Raw genomic sequence first — 18,718 nt, forward strand, 5'->3', positions numbered from 1 at the left:
TGTGTTTGACAATACAGTCAGTTTGAGCTTGGAACCTGACTGGTGGAACTGAACTGTAGGATAGTCTCTCCCCCTGAAGCTATGTGGAGGCCATGTTGGCGGCTCATTAAAGGGGAGGCCACGGAGCATTCTTCAGCTGCAGGCTCCTTTGTGATTTTTTATTGGCCCAGCCCGCAATATGAGACCCACCTGCATGAGGCATGGTTTAGACTGAGGGCTTAAAGCCGATTTATGGTAATTCCGGAGTCTGTATTGGCCGTACAGTTTTCACTGTGATGCGGCCTCTGCAGAAGTCAGGGCATTCATATTTATTGCGCTTCGCGGAGCAGAGCATAGCTGTTGTGAAGGAAGTTGTCAACCAATCATGTCAATGCGGAGCTATACGGTGCTCTCCGCATTGTTACAAAATTTGGGAGGCTCACGGTGATGCGGTACGGAGCTTGATTTGGCCTCCGCAAGCCTCCAGAGGCTCTGCAATTGCGTCACAACTTCCATACGGAGCCTCCGGACTGCATTGCCGGATCAAGCTTAATTGGAGTGCATCACTGTTTTTTCGTTTGGAGCTATTCCCGCTGAACGTGGCAGGATAATGGAGGGGGCCCCCAACTAGACCCCCACCTAGCTTCCCCTGGTTGTGGCTTGTACATGTGTGACTCAGGCCAGCATTACACCTCGTCCCTGGTGGGCTCCAGTGATGATGTGGCCCTCTGGGTCTGTCCAGTGCCAGCCTCTGACTCACCAGACTCCCACACAGGGGCTTCTCTGTTAGGGCTAGAGCCAAGCCAAGCCGTGCTCCTGCACTCCTCCAGGTCGTTTAGACAACATGTGAGATGCTCATTCATCAAAGCCCTATGATAGAGAGCACCTATATCTGGTGTAATGGCCCTGCATTTATCTCTAATCACAGCTCTCTCTCTCAGATGGGAGCAACGTGAACACTGAACCATTTATGTTGGCATGGAGATGGATGTGTAATATTATGTGTCTAACTATACTGTTCTATACTCTTTACTCTCTACTCTCATAAAAGCCTCATTTGAGAATAGCATGACATGTCTCTGAGTGTTATAGGTTTCACAGAGGCAAGTATAGTATGACATGTATAGAGAGTTATAGCAGCATCATATGAAGGTTATAACCTGCTTTTCTGTCCCACAGAGCCTTCGTATGAGACAGTGAGCCCTATGCTGTGTCCTCGTCTGGAGAACTGCACTTTCTCAGGGAAGGACTGCCCCTACGGCTTCCAGCAGGACAACAACGGCTGCCTGCTCTGCCAGTGCCTCAACCGTGAGTCTCACACCAGACACAAAGAGTTAAACACAGATACATAAACACACATATACAGTGCCTTGCAAAAGTATTCATCCCCTGTGGCGTTTTTCCTATTTTGTTGCATTACAAGCTGTAATTTAAATGGATTTTTATTTGAATTTCATGTAATGGACATACACATAAAGTGGTGTGTGCATACAGTGAGGGAAAAAAGTATTTGATCCCTTGCTGATTTTGTAAGTTTGCCCACTGACAAAGACATGATCAGTCTATAATTTTAATGGTAGGTTTATTTGAACAGTGAGAGACAGAATAACAACAACAAAATCCAGAAAAATGCATGTCAAAAATGTTATACATTGATTTGCATTTTGATGAGGGAAATAAGTATTTGACCCCCTCTCAATCAGAAAGATTTCTGGCTCCCAGGTGTCTTTTATACAGGTAACGAGCTGAGATTAGGAGCACACTCTTAAAGGGAGTGCTCCTAATCTCAGTTTGTTACCTGTATAAAAGACACCTGTCCACAGAAGCAATCAATCAATCAGATTCCAAACTCTCCACCATGGCCAAGACCAAAGAGCTCTCCAAGGATGTCAGGGACAAGATTGTAGACCTACACAAGGCTGGAATGGGCTACAAGACCATCGCCAAGCAGCTTGGTGAGAAGGTGACAACAGTTGGTGCGTTTATTCGCAAATGGAAGAAACACAAAATAACTGTCAATCTCCCTCGGCCTGGGGCTCCATGCAAGATCTCACCTCGTGGAGTTGCAATAATCATGAGAACGGTATCAGCCCAGAACTACACGGGAGGATCTTGTCAATGATCTCAAGGCAGCTGGGACCATAGTCACCAAGAAAACAATTGGTAACACACTACGCCATGAAATACTGAAATCCTGCAGCGCCCGCAAGGTCCCTCTGCTCAAGAAAGCACATATACAGGGCCGTCTGAAGTTTGCCAATGAACATCTGAATGATTCAGAGGAGAACTGGGTGAAAGTGTTGTGGTCAGATGAGACCAAAATCGAGCTCTTTGGCATCAACTCAACTCGCCGTGTTGGGAGGAGGAGGAATGCTGCCTATGACCCCAAGAACACCATCCCCACCGTCAAACATGGAGGTGGAAACATTATGCTTTGGTGGTGTTTTTCTGCTAAGGGGACAGGACAACTTCACCGCATCAAAGGGACGATGGACGGGGCCATGTACCATCAAATCTTCGGTGAGAACCTCCTTCCCTCAGCCAGGGCATTGAAAATGGGTCGTGGATGGGTATTCCAGCATGACAATGACCCAAAACACACGGCCAAGGCAACAAAGGAGTGGCTCTAGAAGAAGCACATTAAGGTCCTGGAGTGGCCTAGCCAGTCTCCAGACCTTAATCCCATAGAAAATCTGTGGAGGGAGCTGAAGGTTCGAGTTGCCAAACGTCAGCCTCGAAACCTTAATGACTTGGAGAAGATCTGCAAAGAGGAGTGGAACAAAATCCCTCCTGAGATGTGTGCAAACCTGGTGGCCAACTACAAGAAACGTCTGACCTCTGTGATTGCCAACAAGGGTTTTGCCACCAAGTACTAAGTCATGTTTTGCAGAGGGGTCAAATACTTATTTCCCTCATTAAAATGCAAATCAATTTATAACATTTTTGACATGCGTTTTTCTGGATTTTTTTGTTGTTATTCTGTCTCTCACTGTTCAAATAAACCTACCATTAAAAGTATAGAATGATCATGTCTTTGTCAGTGGGCAAACGTACAAAACCAGCAGGGGATCAAATACTTTTTTCCTTCACTGTATGTATTCACCCCCTTTGCTATGAAGCCCCTAAATAAGATATGGTGCAACCAATTACCTTCAGAAGTCACATAATTAGTTAAATAAAGTCCACCTGTGTGCAATCTAAGTGTCACATGATCTGTCACATGATCTCAGTATATATACACCTGTTCTGAAAGGCCCCAGAGTCTGCAACACCACTAAGCAAGGGGCACCACCAAGCAAGCGGCACCATGAAGACCAAGGAGCTCTCCAAACAGGTCAGGGACAAAGTTGTGGAGAAGTACAGATCAGGGTTGGGTTATAAAAAAATATCCGAAACTTTAAACATCCCATGTGTCACGCGTGCTGTAGGTGGGTGTAGTGGTGGAATCAAACGCAGGACACCGAAGTATAGTCCAACAGACTTTAGTAAATCTCCAACAAGGAAATTACGACAACACTTGCCCGAAGGCGAAATTACGCACGAAGGCGAACAAAACAAAAGCGCACTAAACAGGTGCGTAAACACTCCAACGCAGTGGAGGGAAGCTCAACCGAGCTAAATAGCTAAATAAGCCCTACACACGACAGACCAAAATCAATAACACACAACACTAGACAAACACAACGAGAAACTTATAGGACACTAATTACGCTAAACGAGAACAGGTGTCACAACAAACAGACAAAAGCAAACGAACATGAAACATACAACGGTGGCAGCTAGTATTCCGGAGACAACGAACGCCGAAGCCTGCCCGAACAAGGAAGAGAGGCAGCCTCGGCCGAAACCGTGACAGTACCCCCCCCTTAACGCGCGGCTCCAGACGTGCGCCGACTCCGGCCTCGGGGACGACCCGGAGGACGCGGAGCAGGGTGCGTCGGGTGCCCACGATGGAATTCCGTCAGGAGAGACGGGTCCAAAATGTCTCCCCTCGGCACCCAGCACCGCTCCTCCGGACCGTACCCCTCCCACTCCACTAGATATTGGAGACCCCCCATCCGACGTCTCGAATCCAAGATGGACCTCACGGAGTACGCCGGTGCCCCCTCGATGTCCAATGGGGGCGGAGGAGTCTCCCTGATCTCACTTTCTTGGAGTGGGCCAGCTACCACCGGCCTGAGAAGGGACACATGGAACGAGGGGTTAATACTTTTATATTCAACAGGTAGTTGTAATTTGTAACACACCTCGTTCAACCTTCCCAGGACTTTAAATGGCCCTACAAACCGCCGACCCAGTTTCCGACAGGGCAGGCGGAGGGGCAGGTTTCTGGTAGAGAGCCAGACTCGATCACCGGGTGCGTACACCGGTCCCTCACTGCGGTGGAGATCGGCGCTCGCCTTATGACGTCGGAGGGCCCGCTGCAGGTGGACGTGTGCAGCGTTCCATGTCTCCTCCGAGCGCCACGCCCACTCATCCAACGCAGGAGCCTCGATCTGGCTCTGCTGCCAAGGTGCCAGAACCGGCTGGTAACCTAACACACATTGGAAAGGGGTTAGGTTAGTGGAGGAATGGCGTAGGGAATTCTTGGCCATTTCGGCCCAGGGAACGTACCTTGCCCACTCCTCCGGCCGGTCCTGGCAGTATGTTCTAAGAAACCTACCCACATCCTGGTTCACACGTTCCACCTGCCCATTACTCTCCGGGTGGTAACCCGAGGTGAGGCTCACCGAGACCCCCAACCGCTCCATAAAGGCTCTCCAGACTCTGGAGGTAAATTGGGGACCTCGATCAGACACAATATCCTCGGGTACCCCGTAGTGCCGGAACACATGGGTGAATAGGGCTTCGGCAGTTTGCAGGGCGGTAGGGAGGCCCGGCATGGGGAGCAAACGACAGGCCTTAGAAAACCGGTCCACAACGACCAGTATAGTGGTATTCCCCTGTGAAGGAGGAAGGTCAGTAAGGAAATCCACCGAGAGGTGGGACCATGGTCGTTGTGGAACGGGCAGGGGTAGTAACTTACCCCTAGGCAGATGTCTAGGCGCCTTACACTGGGCAGACCACTCCATCAGAGCCCTCTCCTGCCACGAAATAGATGGGTTATGGGTACTCAACCAGGGCATGCCCAGCACCACCGGATACGCAGGAGAGTCAATCAGAAATAGCTGAATCATCTCCTGATGACCCCCCTGCGCACACATCCTAAGTGGCGCAGTGACTTCCCTGATCAAGCCCGCACCCAACGGACGGCTATCTAGGGCATGAACGGGGAAAGGGATATCAACAGGAAGAAGGGGAATCCCTAAGGCTAAACAAAACTTCTTATCAATAAAATTCCCAGCCGCGCCTGAATCTACCAGCGCCTTATGCTGGGAATGAGGTGCTACCTGTGGAAAACTCACAGGTATACAGAAATGTGCAACAGAGAGCTCTGGGTGAGTGGGGCGCCTACTCACCTGGAAGGAATCCCCAGTGCGGGACCTGTCGTCCTCTCCCCTAGGAGGCCATCCCCAGCACCTAGCCGCGGTGTGTCCTCCCCGACCACAGTTGGTGCAGGGGATGGACCCCCTAGTAAGCCGACCCCTCCTCTCTCTAGCGCCAGCGCCCCCGAGCTCCATGGGGCACGGCTCGGAGGCGCTGGAGGGTGAAATGGACGGACCCCCCTCGGGACGTCCGCAGGTAGCTAGCAGGTTATCCAGCCTGATGGACATGTCGACCAACTGGTCGAACGTGAGGCTGGTGTCCCTACAGGCCAGCTCCCGACGGACGTCCTCTCGTAGACTACATCTGTAGTGATCGACGAGAGCCTGATCATTCCACCCTGCATCTGCCGCTAGAGTACGGAATTCGAGGGCGAACTCCTGGGCACTCCTCCTCCCCTGCCGGAGGAAGACCAGACGCTCCCCCGCCGCTTTCCCCTCCGGGGGATGGTCAAACACCGCCCTGAAGCGGCGGGAGAACTCGTCGTATGTTATGGTGTCCGCGTCGATCCTCCTCCACTCCGCGTTGGCCCATTCCAACGCCTTCCCGGAAAGGCAGGAGATCAGGGCGGACACGCTCTCATGTCCCGAGGGCGCCGGGTGCACGGTGGCCAGGTACAGCTCCACCTGGAGAAGGAAACCCTGACACCCGGCCGCGGTCCCATCGTAGGCCCTCGGGAGCGAGAGTCGGACTCCTCGGGGTTCCGGTGCGGGAATGGGCTGACTGGCCGATGGTGCTGGCAGGGAGGATGGCGGTGGAGGCGTCCCCCAGCCTCGGATGGTGGTGATCACCTCCTGCAGTGCGGTCCCCATCTGCAGGATCTGGTCACCTTGTTCCCGGACCTTGTCCTCCAGCGTCGCCTGGGCTGCTGCGGCTCCTGCTGATTCCATTCTTTAGGTGTGTTATTCTGTCACGTGTGCTGTAGGTGGGTGTAGTGGTGGAATCAAACGCAGGACACCGAAGTATAGTCCAACAGACTTTAGTAAATCTCCAACAAGGAAATTACGACAACACTTGCCCGAAGGCGAAATTACGCACGAAGGCGAACAAAACAAAAGCGCACTAAACAGGTGCGTAAACACTCCAACGCAGTGGAGGGAAGCTCAACCGAGCGAAATAGCTAAATAAGCCCTACACACGACAGACCAAAATCAATAACACACAACACTAGACAAACACAACGAGAAACTTATAGGACACTAATTACGCTAAACGAGAACAGGTGTCACAACAAACAGACAAAAGCAAACGAACATGAAACATACAACGGTGGCAGCTAGTATTCCGGAGACAACGAACGCCGAAGCCTGCCCGAACAAGGAAGAGAGGCAGCCTCGGCCGAAACCGTGACACCATGGAGCACTATTAAATCCATTATTAAAAAATTGAAAGAATATGGCACCACAACAAACCTGCCAAGAGAGGGCCGCCCACCAAAACTCACGGACCAGGCAAGGAGGGCATTAATCAGAGATGCAACAAAGAAACTAAAGATAACCCTGAAGGAGCTGCAAAGCTCCACAGCGGAGATTGGAGTATCTGTCCATAGGACCACTTTAAGCCATACACTCCACAGAGCTGGGCTTTACTGAAGAGTGGCCAGAAAAAAGCCATTGCTTAAAGAAAAAAATAAACAAACACGTTTGGTGTTCGCCAAAAGGCATGTGGGAAACTTCCCAAACATATGGAAGAAGGTACTCTGGTCAGATGAGACTAAAATTGAGCTTTTTGGGCATCAAGGAAAACGCTATGTCTGGCGCAAACCCAACACCTCTCATCACCCCGAGAACACCATCCCCACAGTGAAGCATGGTGGTGGCAGCATCATGCTGTGGGGATGTTTTTCATCGGCAGGGACTGGGAAACTGGTCAGAATTGAAGGAATGAAGGAGGGAGCTAAATACAGGGAAATTCTTGAGGGAAACCTGTTTCAGTCTTCCAGAGATTTGAGACTGGGACGGAGGTTCACCTTCCAGCAGGACAATGACCCTAAGCATACTGCTAAAGCAACACTTGAGTGGTTTAAGGGGAAACATTTCATGTCTTGGAATGGCCTAGTCAAAGCCCAGACCTCAATCCAATTGAGAATCTGTGGTATGACTTAAAGATTGCTGTACACCAGCGGAACCCATCCAACTTGAAGGAGCTGAGGCAGTTTTCCTTGAAGAATGGGCAAAAATCCCAGTGGCTAGATGTGCCAAGCTTATAGAGACATACTTGCAGCTGTAATTGCTGCAAAAGGTGTCTCTACAAAGTATTGACTTTGGGGGGGTGAATAGTTATGCACGCTCAAGTTTTCAGTTTTTTTGTCTTATTTCTTGTTTGTTTCACAAGAAAAAAAAATGTGTATCTTCAAAGTGGTAGGCATGTTGTGTAAATCAAATGATACAAACCCCCAAAAAATCCATTTTAATTCCAGGTTGTAAGGCAACAAAATAGGAAAAATGCCAAGGGGGGTGAATACTTTCGCAAGCCACTGTACCATAAACACACACATACTGGAACTGGTTCCAAATGACGAATCCCTGGCACATCATCTCCATAACACTAACATAAAGCACACACATTAACAAATATCTGTCGCACCTCATTTGTTTCCATGGCTGCATGGTATTTGCCGTTTTTTCTGTCATTGGAATTCGCTCATGAAAAGCCCTTTAGCAAACTAACATGGTGTTGATGGATGAGCCAGCCAATGGTAATGTCACCTCCATGTGAACTGTTTCAGATGACTCCTGCCCTGACCTGGGGAAATACTGCTCCCTGCAATGCCCTGTGGGATATGAGAAGGATGACTTTGGCTGCGAGGTGTGTGAGTGTAGCTCTCCAATGCCCAAGTGCCGACCCCTGACATGCAGCAAGACCTGCCCCTACGGATATGTGTAAGTCCTCTGAATGGTCTCCATATCTTCAAGTTAAACACTGCTCATTGTTCACCCCTTAGTTTCCACCCTGCTCAAAGGCTGTTACAGCACCACTGGTTACGACTGAAAGGCCAAAGCCTGAAGGAATGGTGATTTGTGTGGTTTATTATTGACATGGGCCCTGACATACAATCCGCCCTCTCTTTAGCTGGAAAAACACAATACGTTTCTACGCTGTAGTTATAAATAGTCCTCCTTCACTCATTGTTTGCATTTTTCAGTCATGTAATTTTTTATGATGTAAACTTCAACTGTGTAAACTCTTGGTTATTTGACAAGTGCGCTATTCGCACTGTGAAATATTTGGCTCTGACAATGGAACACCAGTGCTGTATCTTGGCTGACAGTACTATCTGTTGATCTACATGTGTGTACAGACAACATCATATTACTCCAGGTGTAGTAGTTGGCAAGGGACAGTGCCAGGTCTGACTGGGCAGAGAGGAAGTATCGTTACACACCTGGCAGCCTCACCCTCGCCCCACCTGCAAAGATCTAATGGGGCCAACTGAGGGGCCAATCAGGGCCCTAATCTGTGTCTCTGTGGCTGCGTTTACACAGGCAGCCCAATTCTAAACTATTGGTCTTTTGATCAATCACATCAGATCTTTTCACACTTTTTCAGAGCTGATCGGTTTAGTCAAAAGACCAATTAGTGCAAAAAATATCATAATTGGGCTGTCTGTGTAAACGCAGCCAGAGTGACCAGTGCAGTTTGCGGTCCGCCCCTGCCCCTCTACCCCCTCCCCCCTGCACCCCTCTCATAACCCCCCTAACTCAATCAAACATCTGGAAGTGATCTACTCTCCCCAGCAGCACTTTCATTTCATAAATCATCTTTCCGTCTCAAAACAACGATAAAAATCACATCTGCACAAAAGCGGCCTTTATGAATTGTATACAGTGGGATTCTTCTGGTATCTGAACCATGCTCTCTGGAGCCTCCGCTCAAGATGGGCCTGATATGTCTGCACAGGATGCCAGCAGAGAGGCACCCCGAGGGGGAAGAGGAGCAGGAAGCGGTGGCTTCATCACTCATAAGCACCGGTTCAGGACTGGCTTCAGAAGTCTGAATCCTCGATGAGCTAAGTAATGCATCCCTCTTCTAGCAGAGTGGTGCTTCTAACATGGATCAGTGAAAAGACACAGAGACGGCTTCGTATAAATTGGCTGCATTTATGACCTCTGCAGAGAACTCATTTGTGGCGAATGTGCCTAAACCACGATTAATACAAACCTCATAAACTATACTTGCTTTGAACAGTCCAGTTTTCTTATCTCAACAGTGTAGAGGGGAGAAACGTGAGCACTGAGCAGTGGGCTATCAGAGTGGGTCAGAGCCCTAAAGGTGTGTTTACATTGACATTTGGCACAGTTGAGCGCCTCGGGCAGGACACAAAGGAGGACTTAAAGCGTTTCCCCTCCTCAATAGGCCTAAATCACCATCGGACCTGACAGGACGTGCACGGCATTCTCCTGCTGCCCTGCCCGGCACAGAGAAAGCAGCCCCAGAGCCAAGCACGGTGCACCAAATTCCACACACCACCTTTAAACAAAGCCCAGCTCCCAAGGTGGCCAGACTTTCTGTCTCTGTGTTTGTACACTGAGGGCCCAGCCAGCTCAGAGCTCAGCCTGGCCTCTCCATACTGCCTTTACTGCTGTTTCAGCAGAGATTTGCCCTCTGCTAGTGGATCGGCTGCTGTGGGACACAGGGTTAATCTCCTGTTTTATTTATGTGGCCGACAGTGACTAATAGTATAATTAATCCCACCAAACGAGATCAATGTTTAATTGAAAAATGTCTTATGGGTTACTTGTTCCAGAAAAAGCGAGAGCGTGGGAGACACAAATAGAAAGAGAGACTGGAGTGATGGATCAGCATAATTTCTCAACCTGCTACTCATCTACACTGAGTGTACAAAACATGGCATAGACTGACCAGGTGAATCCGGTGAAAGCTATGATCCCTTATTGATGTCACTTGTTAAATCCACTTCAATCAGTGTAGATGAAGGGGAGGAGACAGGTTAAAGAAGGATTTTTAAGCCTTGAGGCAATTGAGACATGGATTGTGTGTGTGCCGTTCAAAGGGTGAAAATATTGAAGTGCCTTTGAACGGGATATGGTAGTGGGTGCCAGGTGCACTGGTTTGTGTCAAGAACTGCAACGCTCTGGGTTTTTCACTCTCAACAGTTTCCCATGTGTATCAAGAATGGTCCACCACCCAAAGGACATCCAGCCAACTTGACAAAACTGTGGGAAGCATTGGAGTCAACATGGGCCAGCATCACTGTGGAACGCTTTCAACACCTTGTAGAGTCCATGCCCCCACGAATTGAGGCTGTTCTGAGAGCAAAAGGTGGGGGTGCAACTCAATTTTAGGAAGGTGTTCTTTTTTTGGGGGGGTTCTTTTTCTTTTGTAATTTTAACCCCTTTTTCTCCCCAATTGTTGTGATTACGATCTTGTCTCATCGCTGCAACTCCGCATCAGGCTCGGGAGAGGCGAAGGTTGAGTCATACATCCTCCGAAACATGACCCGCCAAACCGCGCTTCTTAACACCCGCTCGCTTAACCCGTAAGCCAGCTGCACCAATGTGTTGGAGGAAACACAGTTAAACTGACGACCGAAGTCAGCCTGCAGGCTCCCGGCCTGCCACAAGGAGTCGCTAGAGCACGATGAGCCAAGTAAAGCCCCCCCGGCCAAACCCTCCCCTAACTCGGACGACGCTGGGCCAATTGTGGCCGCCCTATGGGACTCCCGGTCACGGCCGGTAATGACACAGGATCGAACCCCAGGCTGTAGTGACGCCGCAACACTGCGATGCAGTGCCTTAGACCGCTGCGCCACTCGGGAGGCCAGGAAGGAGTTCTTAATGTTTTATACACTCATTGTGCGTTTTATGACATCCATAGCTGGATTCAACTAGGTCACATGTTCTGTGTCTGTTCCTAGCTAAATTACGGGCCGTTTTCTCTCTGTGTGTATCCTCCATAGCTTTAGGCCATTCAGTGGGGGTTTAGTTTAATTTCAGGTCCCTGTGTAGATCGTCTCTCAAACTCCTCAGGGTTTGTTTTTCCTCTGGTACAAACTCATCCCTGTGTCTGGGGCTGTATCTGCTCTCCACAGTTTAACTCCCTGCTCTGTTTACAAATCAACCATGATGAGCTCATAGTTAATAAAGAGCAGGGCCCCTCAGTCCTTATGTTCCTTAATCAACCGGGCTGCATTAATATAATCTGGCCCTGCTCTGGGGCTCACATGTCAGCCAAAGGCTTTGGTAGGGAGTTTTTCCTAGCCACCGTGCTTCTACATCTGCATTGCTTGCTGTTTGGGGTTTTAGGCTGGGTTTCTGTATAGCACTTTGTGACATCTGCTGATGTAAAAAGGGCTTTATAAATACATTTGATTGATTGATTGATTGAGTACCTATCTGAATAGGTTGAATCAAATGGAAAGCATCCGAATTGGCATTAAACCCAGTGCCCTAGACTCTAGCATTGGTATGGTGTTTGTGCTGTGCACCATGGGGCTCTCACGTGTTCCAGGGTGCTGCTTTTATCTGGCCTCTTCAAAGGCAGCTAATATAGCAGGGGGGAAAAAGAACCATATATCTATTATACCAGACCTGACCATCTGGCTCTACGGCAGCACTCCACCAGACCGCTCACAAGACCACTGGGTACTGAACTTTCATTGAATAATGCATTTAACATGCACCATTTGAGCTGTAAAGATGGCCTTCTTATCTTGCCCTCTCACATTACATATCTGATAAAGACATTTGTGTGCTCTATCTATGCCACAGGAGGAATAAGCACGGCTGTGAGATGTGTCGCTGTGTCAAGTGTCCCCCCTTCACCTGTGACAAGCACTGCAGCGATGGCTACCGGCAGAACAGGAAGGGCTGCTCCATCTGCATGTGCAAAGGTATGGTGCTCATCTGTCTGTCTGTCTCATCTGGTCCACATCAATGTTCATCCCTCTGGGTCAGCCAGTCACATGACTACAGTTCCATAACAACAAAAGTAGTGTGTGTGTGTTTGTTTGTGTGTGTGTGTGTGACCATGTGTGTGTGATTGTGAAAGTGATCGTGTCTGTGTCCTGTAAAATGGTTCAGTGTGAGGAGGAGATGATATACTGTACATTAGAGAGATAAGACTCTCTCTGAGGTGTTTACTTTCTCCTACTATGTAGCAGATGTGATTTGCTGTGACCTTTAGCTGGTCTGCTGTGAAGCCTGTTATGAATGGATGTTTTGATTCTTGTTTTTATTTAGCTCTCTGAGGTCTGTGTGTGCATGTCTGATTAGATTTGCCAACCACACAAGTTAAAGAAAGTTTGTGGACAGCGTATTTATACACTGCCAGTTTTATTTGATGTGTTTATTTAATTTTTTCAGTAATATTATAAATATGTTAGCTTGGCATATATTTTTGGTTTCTTGCTTAGCACCCCATTTCCACACAGACACTCATGTCTATTCCAGGGTCCTGATGTTTACCTTATTTTGATACTCTTGGATCAGGTACTCAGTGGACTGTTCAAGTATTTATGGATAGGAAACTTTTGGGTAACTGTACCTTTTTCCCTGTGTATAACAGTGTGTTATAACAGTGTTGTTAAGAGAGAAGAGACACAAACATCCGCACCGGATGTGGAAACATGGTGCGATTCACTGAACTACTACAGTACGTTCTATTCTAAAACACTGTTCTACCCAGACTTAACAGCCACACTGGGTTTATAACACATTGGAGGCCAGTTATTGGCATTTGTGGGGTTTTATAAACGAAACCTGTCCCTCAAAAGAAACACAGGACCTCAGTTTTGGGTCCGGTGCCAAAAACCTCAGAGAAATGATTAAACTGTATTTATTTGTGGTGCTGTTGTAAATGGATTATTGGGAAATAAAGGGACTTTAAAAGGAAGGTCACATATTGGTGTTTGATGAAGGTGGAGCTGAGAGGATCCAGGGACTGTAACAGAGCCAAGACAATAACATTGGCTGCCTTAAATAGTTATTCTTAATGAAATGTCCACTTTGAATTTACTCCTGTGTTTCTCATGCCCTGAAACATCCCTGGTGACTGTTTCTCACAGGTTCAAGTCACCAGCCTCCCTCCCTGCCTAACGTCTTTTTGTCTGTGTTCATGTTTGTTTTCCAGAGAGTGGCCACATGCCAAGCACCACTGCCCCCACCCCTATGCCCAGCTACTGCCTGACCTCCAACGGGCACCGCTATGAGAAGGGCGAGAGCTGGCACGACGGCTGCCGCGACTGCTACTGCCACACTGGGAGAGAGATGTGTGTGCTCATATCCTGCCCTGTGCCCAGTTGCCCCAACCCCGTGGTCAGGCCTGACCAGTGCTGCCCCACTTGTGAAGGTACATCTCGTCTATCAACACACACCTACACAGACAGATCTGGCAGGTCACAGTCCCCCAGGATCTCACTCTCCTAAGAACCCCAGTCCACTTACTGCCCCAGCAGTCAACCCAGGCCTCAGGCTCCATAAACACTTTGTGTTTCTGTAAGGAGTAACACACACTGATACACAGTTACACACCCACGCCTTTTCATCCACACCCCTCCCAGTCACTCAGGATATTTATAGGGGAGTGACTAAGTGGACTGTTCAAATATTTAGGAGTGAAAGAATGTCTACAACTTTCAGTCGCCCGTTTGTCAGGAGACAAGACATTCCTATTGGGGAGTCAAATGTTTTATCTGTACAGTTGTACTAGACTAGAGGATACTATGGTCAACCACAAATAGTTGTGTAACTGCCAGGCTTTAGTCTTTCACCATTGATCTCACATCTAATTGTAGTAAGATGTGAATCTTGTTCTTTGTAGTCTCTGCACTCTTTGAGTGTGTTGTTGTGTTGCTGTTATCTGTCTCTCCTAACCTATGTGTCGTCTGTCCAGATGAGTCAGGCAGTGGTCAGCCGGAGGGCATGGACCTGGTGGTGTGCCGGGCCCCTGGGGGGGAACTCTATGTGGAGGGAGAGACCTGGAACCTGGACGACTGTACACGCTGCACCTGCAGGAAGGGCCGCGTCCTGTGTGACACTGAAGTGTGTCCCCCTGCTGTGTGTCAGGCCCCAACCAGGAACAAGGACACATGTTGCCATGTCTGCCCAGGTACAGTACCTTACATCCCCTGCATCTGTCATAGGCTGCTTTACTAGGAAACATGTAGTGCCAAGCCAATTTCTTCTCTGTAAATGTAGAACTCTATCATCATATTAGCCTTGACAAGAGCAAATTCAGATAATATCAAAAGCCCTTACAGTACATCCAGGAATAACTCCAGAAGGAAATGTCAGTTTGTGGTCAGTCAGAGTGGGATAAATCTGAGCTGGAGCCATTATCAGCAGCATGTGGTTGTGGACTGAGGGGCCTTTCCTGGGTGCATGATGCACGCTGTCGGAGAGTTTAATGTCAGGCTTTTAAAGAAACCAGACCAAACCGGCTGGGTTTACATGGGGATATATCCTCCAGACAGGAACACGTGGACAATCCTGTCTGTTTACACTGGTCATTTGTAGGGCCAGGAGTTTTTCCCGGCAATGTGATATTACTAGGAAAAACTTTGGGCCCTAGTTATAGCCTATATAACTAGTTTATCGTGGTCAGGTCTGCACTATTTCAATACCCCCGCCCCTCTCTCCTCCCACTGCCCTACCACCTCCCGCTCCTCACTCCTCCCCCCGCCCCACCACCACCTCCCGCTCCTCCCCCCGCCCCACCACCACCTCCTCCCTCCCCAACCGCCGCCCAACCACCTCCTCCCTCCCCAACCGCCGCCCAACCACCTCCTCCCGCCCCTCACTCCTCCCTCAGCCCCTCAAGCATGAGCCCCACAAATAAAAAATGCATGACTGCCCCTGAAACCCACAGAGCCTCCTTGGGAACGCTCGGCTAGCTGCGTTATCACCACATCTCCCCCCAGAAAAGCAGATTGTCATAGGCAGCCCTTTGATATATGTATGGGCCTAGCTCTAAGGAATGTGGGAATAACACACATTTCAATGACAGGCCCCATGATGTATGTGTACAGTACTGCTGAGATGTACAATCTAACTAAAGCTTTGGTCACAGGAAGGCCATTGATCTATGGGCCTGGGGGAAATGAGATACAGAGATAAGCCTGAGATTTAACTGACAGACAGCACAGAAGCCATGTGTTCCCTAGTCATTAAATAGCCTCCTGCTAGTTTTTACCGTCCAGTAAAAAACATCTTATCTCAAACACAGACCTACAGTCCCAATAACCACTCTGGATTAACATGCTATACTGCCGGTGATAGCCTGGGAGCCAGGGGAATATCTGTGATAAAGTTAACCCTTGGTGTGCCTCTCTCTCCATCCCTCCGTCCACAGAGGGTCCCCTGCTCCCAGTGAGCACCAGTCAGCAGGAGTACTGTATCTCCAGCGAGGGAGACGTGCTGTTGGCTGGGGACACCTGGAAGGCCAACACCTGCACCAGTTGTTCCTGCAACAACGGAACCATTCAGTGTTTCTCCCAGCGCTGCCTGCCTGCCAACTGCAGGGTGCCCGTCCTGCGCAAGGGCCAGTGCTGCCCTCACTGTCTGGGTAAGTGTGGGGGTGGGGACGGACCCATATTAAGTATGCATTAAAACAAGTTGTTCCTTTGGGACAAGGTACAGCTTGTTATTGAGAAAAGTATTATTCACAGTGTAACTTGTAGGAAGGGAGGAAAAGTCTTCAGATTTTTCGGTTAGCTAGAATAAAGCAAGTGTGTACGAGTCGCATCCTGAGTGCCAGTCTCGCTGGCGCTGCATGGGAAAACACAGTTACTCACAGCAACATTCCATGTGACACAACCCACTCCGAGCAAAAACATTCCCCAAGCATCCGCACATTCACACGTGTTTCCTGTCTCCGGCTGAGCCGGCCCGCCACTCTCAATGCCGTCACAAGAAGGCAATGCTCTGTCAGCTTTTCCTATAGAGGAAAACCTTGGCACAGGCCTGCATTGTTCCCTGTGATTTGTAGCCGTTTCATCTTGGCTTTGTTTTGGTTATTTACTCAGTGGAAAACAGCACTTTTACATAAGACTCTTGACAAAGGAGGGTCATGGAAGCTTAGGGAACACGTCCTGCAAACACACCTTATCTACAGACACTTCTGTGACATTGACTTATGTGGGATTTGTTTTTAGTTCAAGTGTGTTTGACATGAGTGACTAGGTATGTGAATTATGGTTGTGATATCCTGATTTACAGAAATGACAACAACGTCTGTTCCAATGATGGTGTCGACCAAGGCCCCCAAGACCAGTGCTACTACCACAGTGGACAACACAGTCTGGATCACCACTGCCACTGTGCCTCCTATCATCGCTGCTACAGGTAACACTAACTCTGTCTGCCTGCCTGTCTCTCTTTCACCCTCTCTTTCACTTACTCACTCACTCCTCCTATGGCCCACAGCGATGGTTAACTAATAATAATATGGGACTGGGTGGTAACAACTGCCTCAGCTCAGCCCTGTGACTTGGCATCATTGTCCATACTTTCCCATCCAGCATGTTGAGGATGTTTCCATTGTTGGGGGGGATATAGGGACACTTTGACAAATGAGCTAAATGCACACTGACACATGATAAATCGATGTGGCCAAAATCATACTAACCCGTAAGAGTCCTGGGACAGAGACCATTCATCTGAAGACTGTATCTGACGTATTGGCCAGGGAAAACTGCCAAACACTAAGGAAGGACATGAGCTGCTTTTCATTTCAATTGATTAGAAGGGGAATAATGTAATGGAGATATTGGCCCGTGTGACAGCAGTGTGTGTAGTCTAGTCTTTGGGGGAGAGCTGATATTGATACTGCTTGATTCTCCTTGCAGACGGAAACAGCCTGGGAGAGAACTTCCCCAGCCAAACTGAGATGGCTCTCATCTACCAATCAGCAGCCTGGATACTGGCCTGTCTACTCCTGGCCATTGTCATCTTCCTCATCGTGGCGCTCCTCATCAACAAGAAAAAGAAGTGGGTGCAGATGTCCTGCTACAGCGCCCCCAAGAAGGTGAGAGGCAATGTGGGTAAATCAGCTCATTAGGCCCGTACTGTACGCACAGCTTCACCAATGAATTGCAACATTTCCATTTGAGCAGACGCTCTTATCCAGAGCAACTTCAGGGTTAAGTACCTTGCTCAAGGGCACAGACAGGTTTTTCTCCTAGTTGGCTCGGGATTCGAACCAGCGACCTTTCGGTTACTGCCCCAACGCTCTTAACGGCTAGGCTACCTGCTGCAACCCAGCGCAGACATTACTTCCTTTTTTTACGGCATTGCTGCCCAAACTTAGACCCCTGTGGTGATAATCATAGCACCATAGCGGGGCGGGCGGTTGTTTTGGGTTTTAATCTGTGGGTGGGTCGTGGGTTTTCCTTGATCTTCCAGCTCCTGCTACAACCCGTGTTCAGGGTGTCATAAAGTAGGGATTCATGTCTTTTCCAGCACTTAATTCTGAAGGAGCTCTTTGAACTGTGTCAAGTTTATCATAAAATGTGATAGTTTTACAACACCGCCATGAAATTAGGCTAGTGGAACAGAAAATCGTAAATCGTCACATACTTTCTGAACAGTCTCTCCCGTCCGAACTAGACATAGTGCACGCTAACACAAAGCAGTAGGATTCAATCAATAACTGGCAAGATAATTGATATTTGAAACCCTGGGAATCTTCCCTTTCTCTCTTCTCCTTTCTTAGACTGTGATCCTGAAGAAGCATGTGAATAAGAACTCGTTGGTGTACATGGAACCTTCAAAGGAGAACAAGTTCCAGAGCGTGAAGAATGACTGCGGCATCAACTTCTCCCCAGAGATGAGCTCACCGTGTGTGGAAAGAATGAGCATCCCTCGGGCTAAGCTGAGTATGGGCCAGGGCAGGGGGCAGCGCTAGATCCCTCCAGGCCCCCTGACCACCAGCCCTCTAACCGGACTCCCAAACTCTACTCCGCCCACAGGGCTACCCAGCACTTCCTCTTCTCTCTTTCACACATTTCCATGGTGATCGATCCACAAACTATACATTGTACTGTACAGCCACACACATGCCTGGGATTCCCCCCCTTCTCTCTCTCTCTGGCAGTAAAACTGATGATCCACAACGAAACACAAAACAATGCAACTTCCTGTTGCTTTATCATACTGCTATATCCTGCGTTTGGAGCTTTACTGTGGCCTGGCTGCTGGTGCAGTGAGGAGAGACAGGGGAGGCAGGAGGATGTGGCCATTCTGGGACTTTGCCATACAGTTCACCACAGACAGAGTGACAGTCAGAGAGACTACTA

At 48.9% G+C, this 18,718-nt stretch overlaps 1 protein-coding gene across 1 annotated transcript in view; it reads left to right on the forward strand.

The window, feature by feature from the left end:
• The window catches only part of LOC311102494 (cysteine-rich motor neuron 1 protein), a gene marked incomplete at both ends in the record, with an annotated part of 51,351 nt that extends 33,024 nt beyond the window's left edge, over positions 1 to 18,327 (forward strand). Inside the window, 9 exons of the mRNA XM_084143853.1 lie at positions 1,159 to 1,287; positions 8,192 to 8,345; positions 12,195 to 12,316; positions 13,555 to 13,773; positions 14,317 to 14,532; positions 15,775 to 15,987; positions 16,641 to 16,766; positions 17,270 to 17,448; positions 18,136 to 18,327. Coding sequence (XP_083999979.1) covers positions 1,159 to 1,287; positions 8,192 to 8,345; positions 12,195 to 12,316; positions 13,555 to 13,773; positions 14,317 to 14,532; positions 15,775 to 15,987; positions 16,641 to 16,766; positions 17,270 to 17,448; positions 18,136 to 18,327 — 1,550 coding nt within the window. The remainder of the gene's footprint in view (positions 1 to 1,158; positions 1,288 to 8,191; positions 8,346 to 12,194; positions 12,317 to 13,554; positions 13,774 to 14,316; positions 14,533 to 15,774; positions 15,988 to 16,640; positions 16,767 to 17,269; positions 17,449 to 18,135) is intronic.
• Between the last annotated feature and the right edge of the window lie 391 nt (positions 18,328 to 18,718).

The sequence above is a fragment of the Coregonus lavaretus genome, assembly GCF_964263955.1.
Source record: "Coregonus lavaretus genome assembly, chromosome: 27".
Lineage (NCBI taxonomy): Eukaryota > Metazoa > Chordata > Actinopteri > Salmoniformes > Salmonidae > Coregonus > Coregonus lavaretus.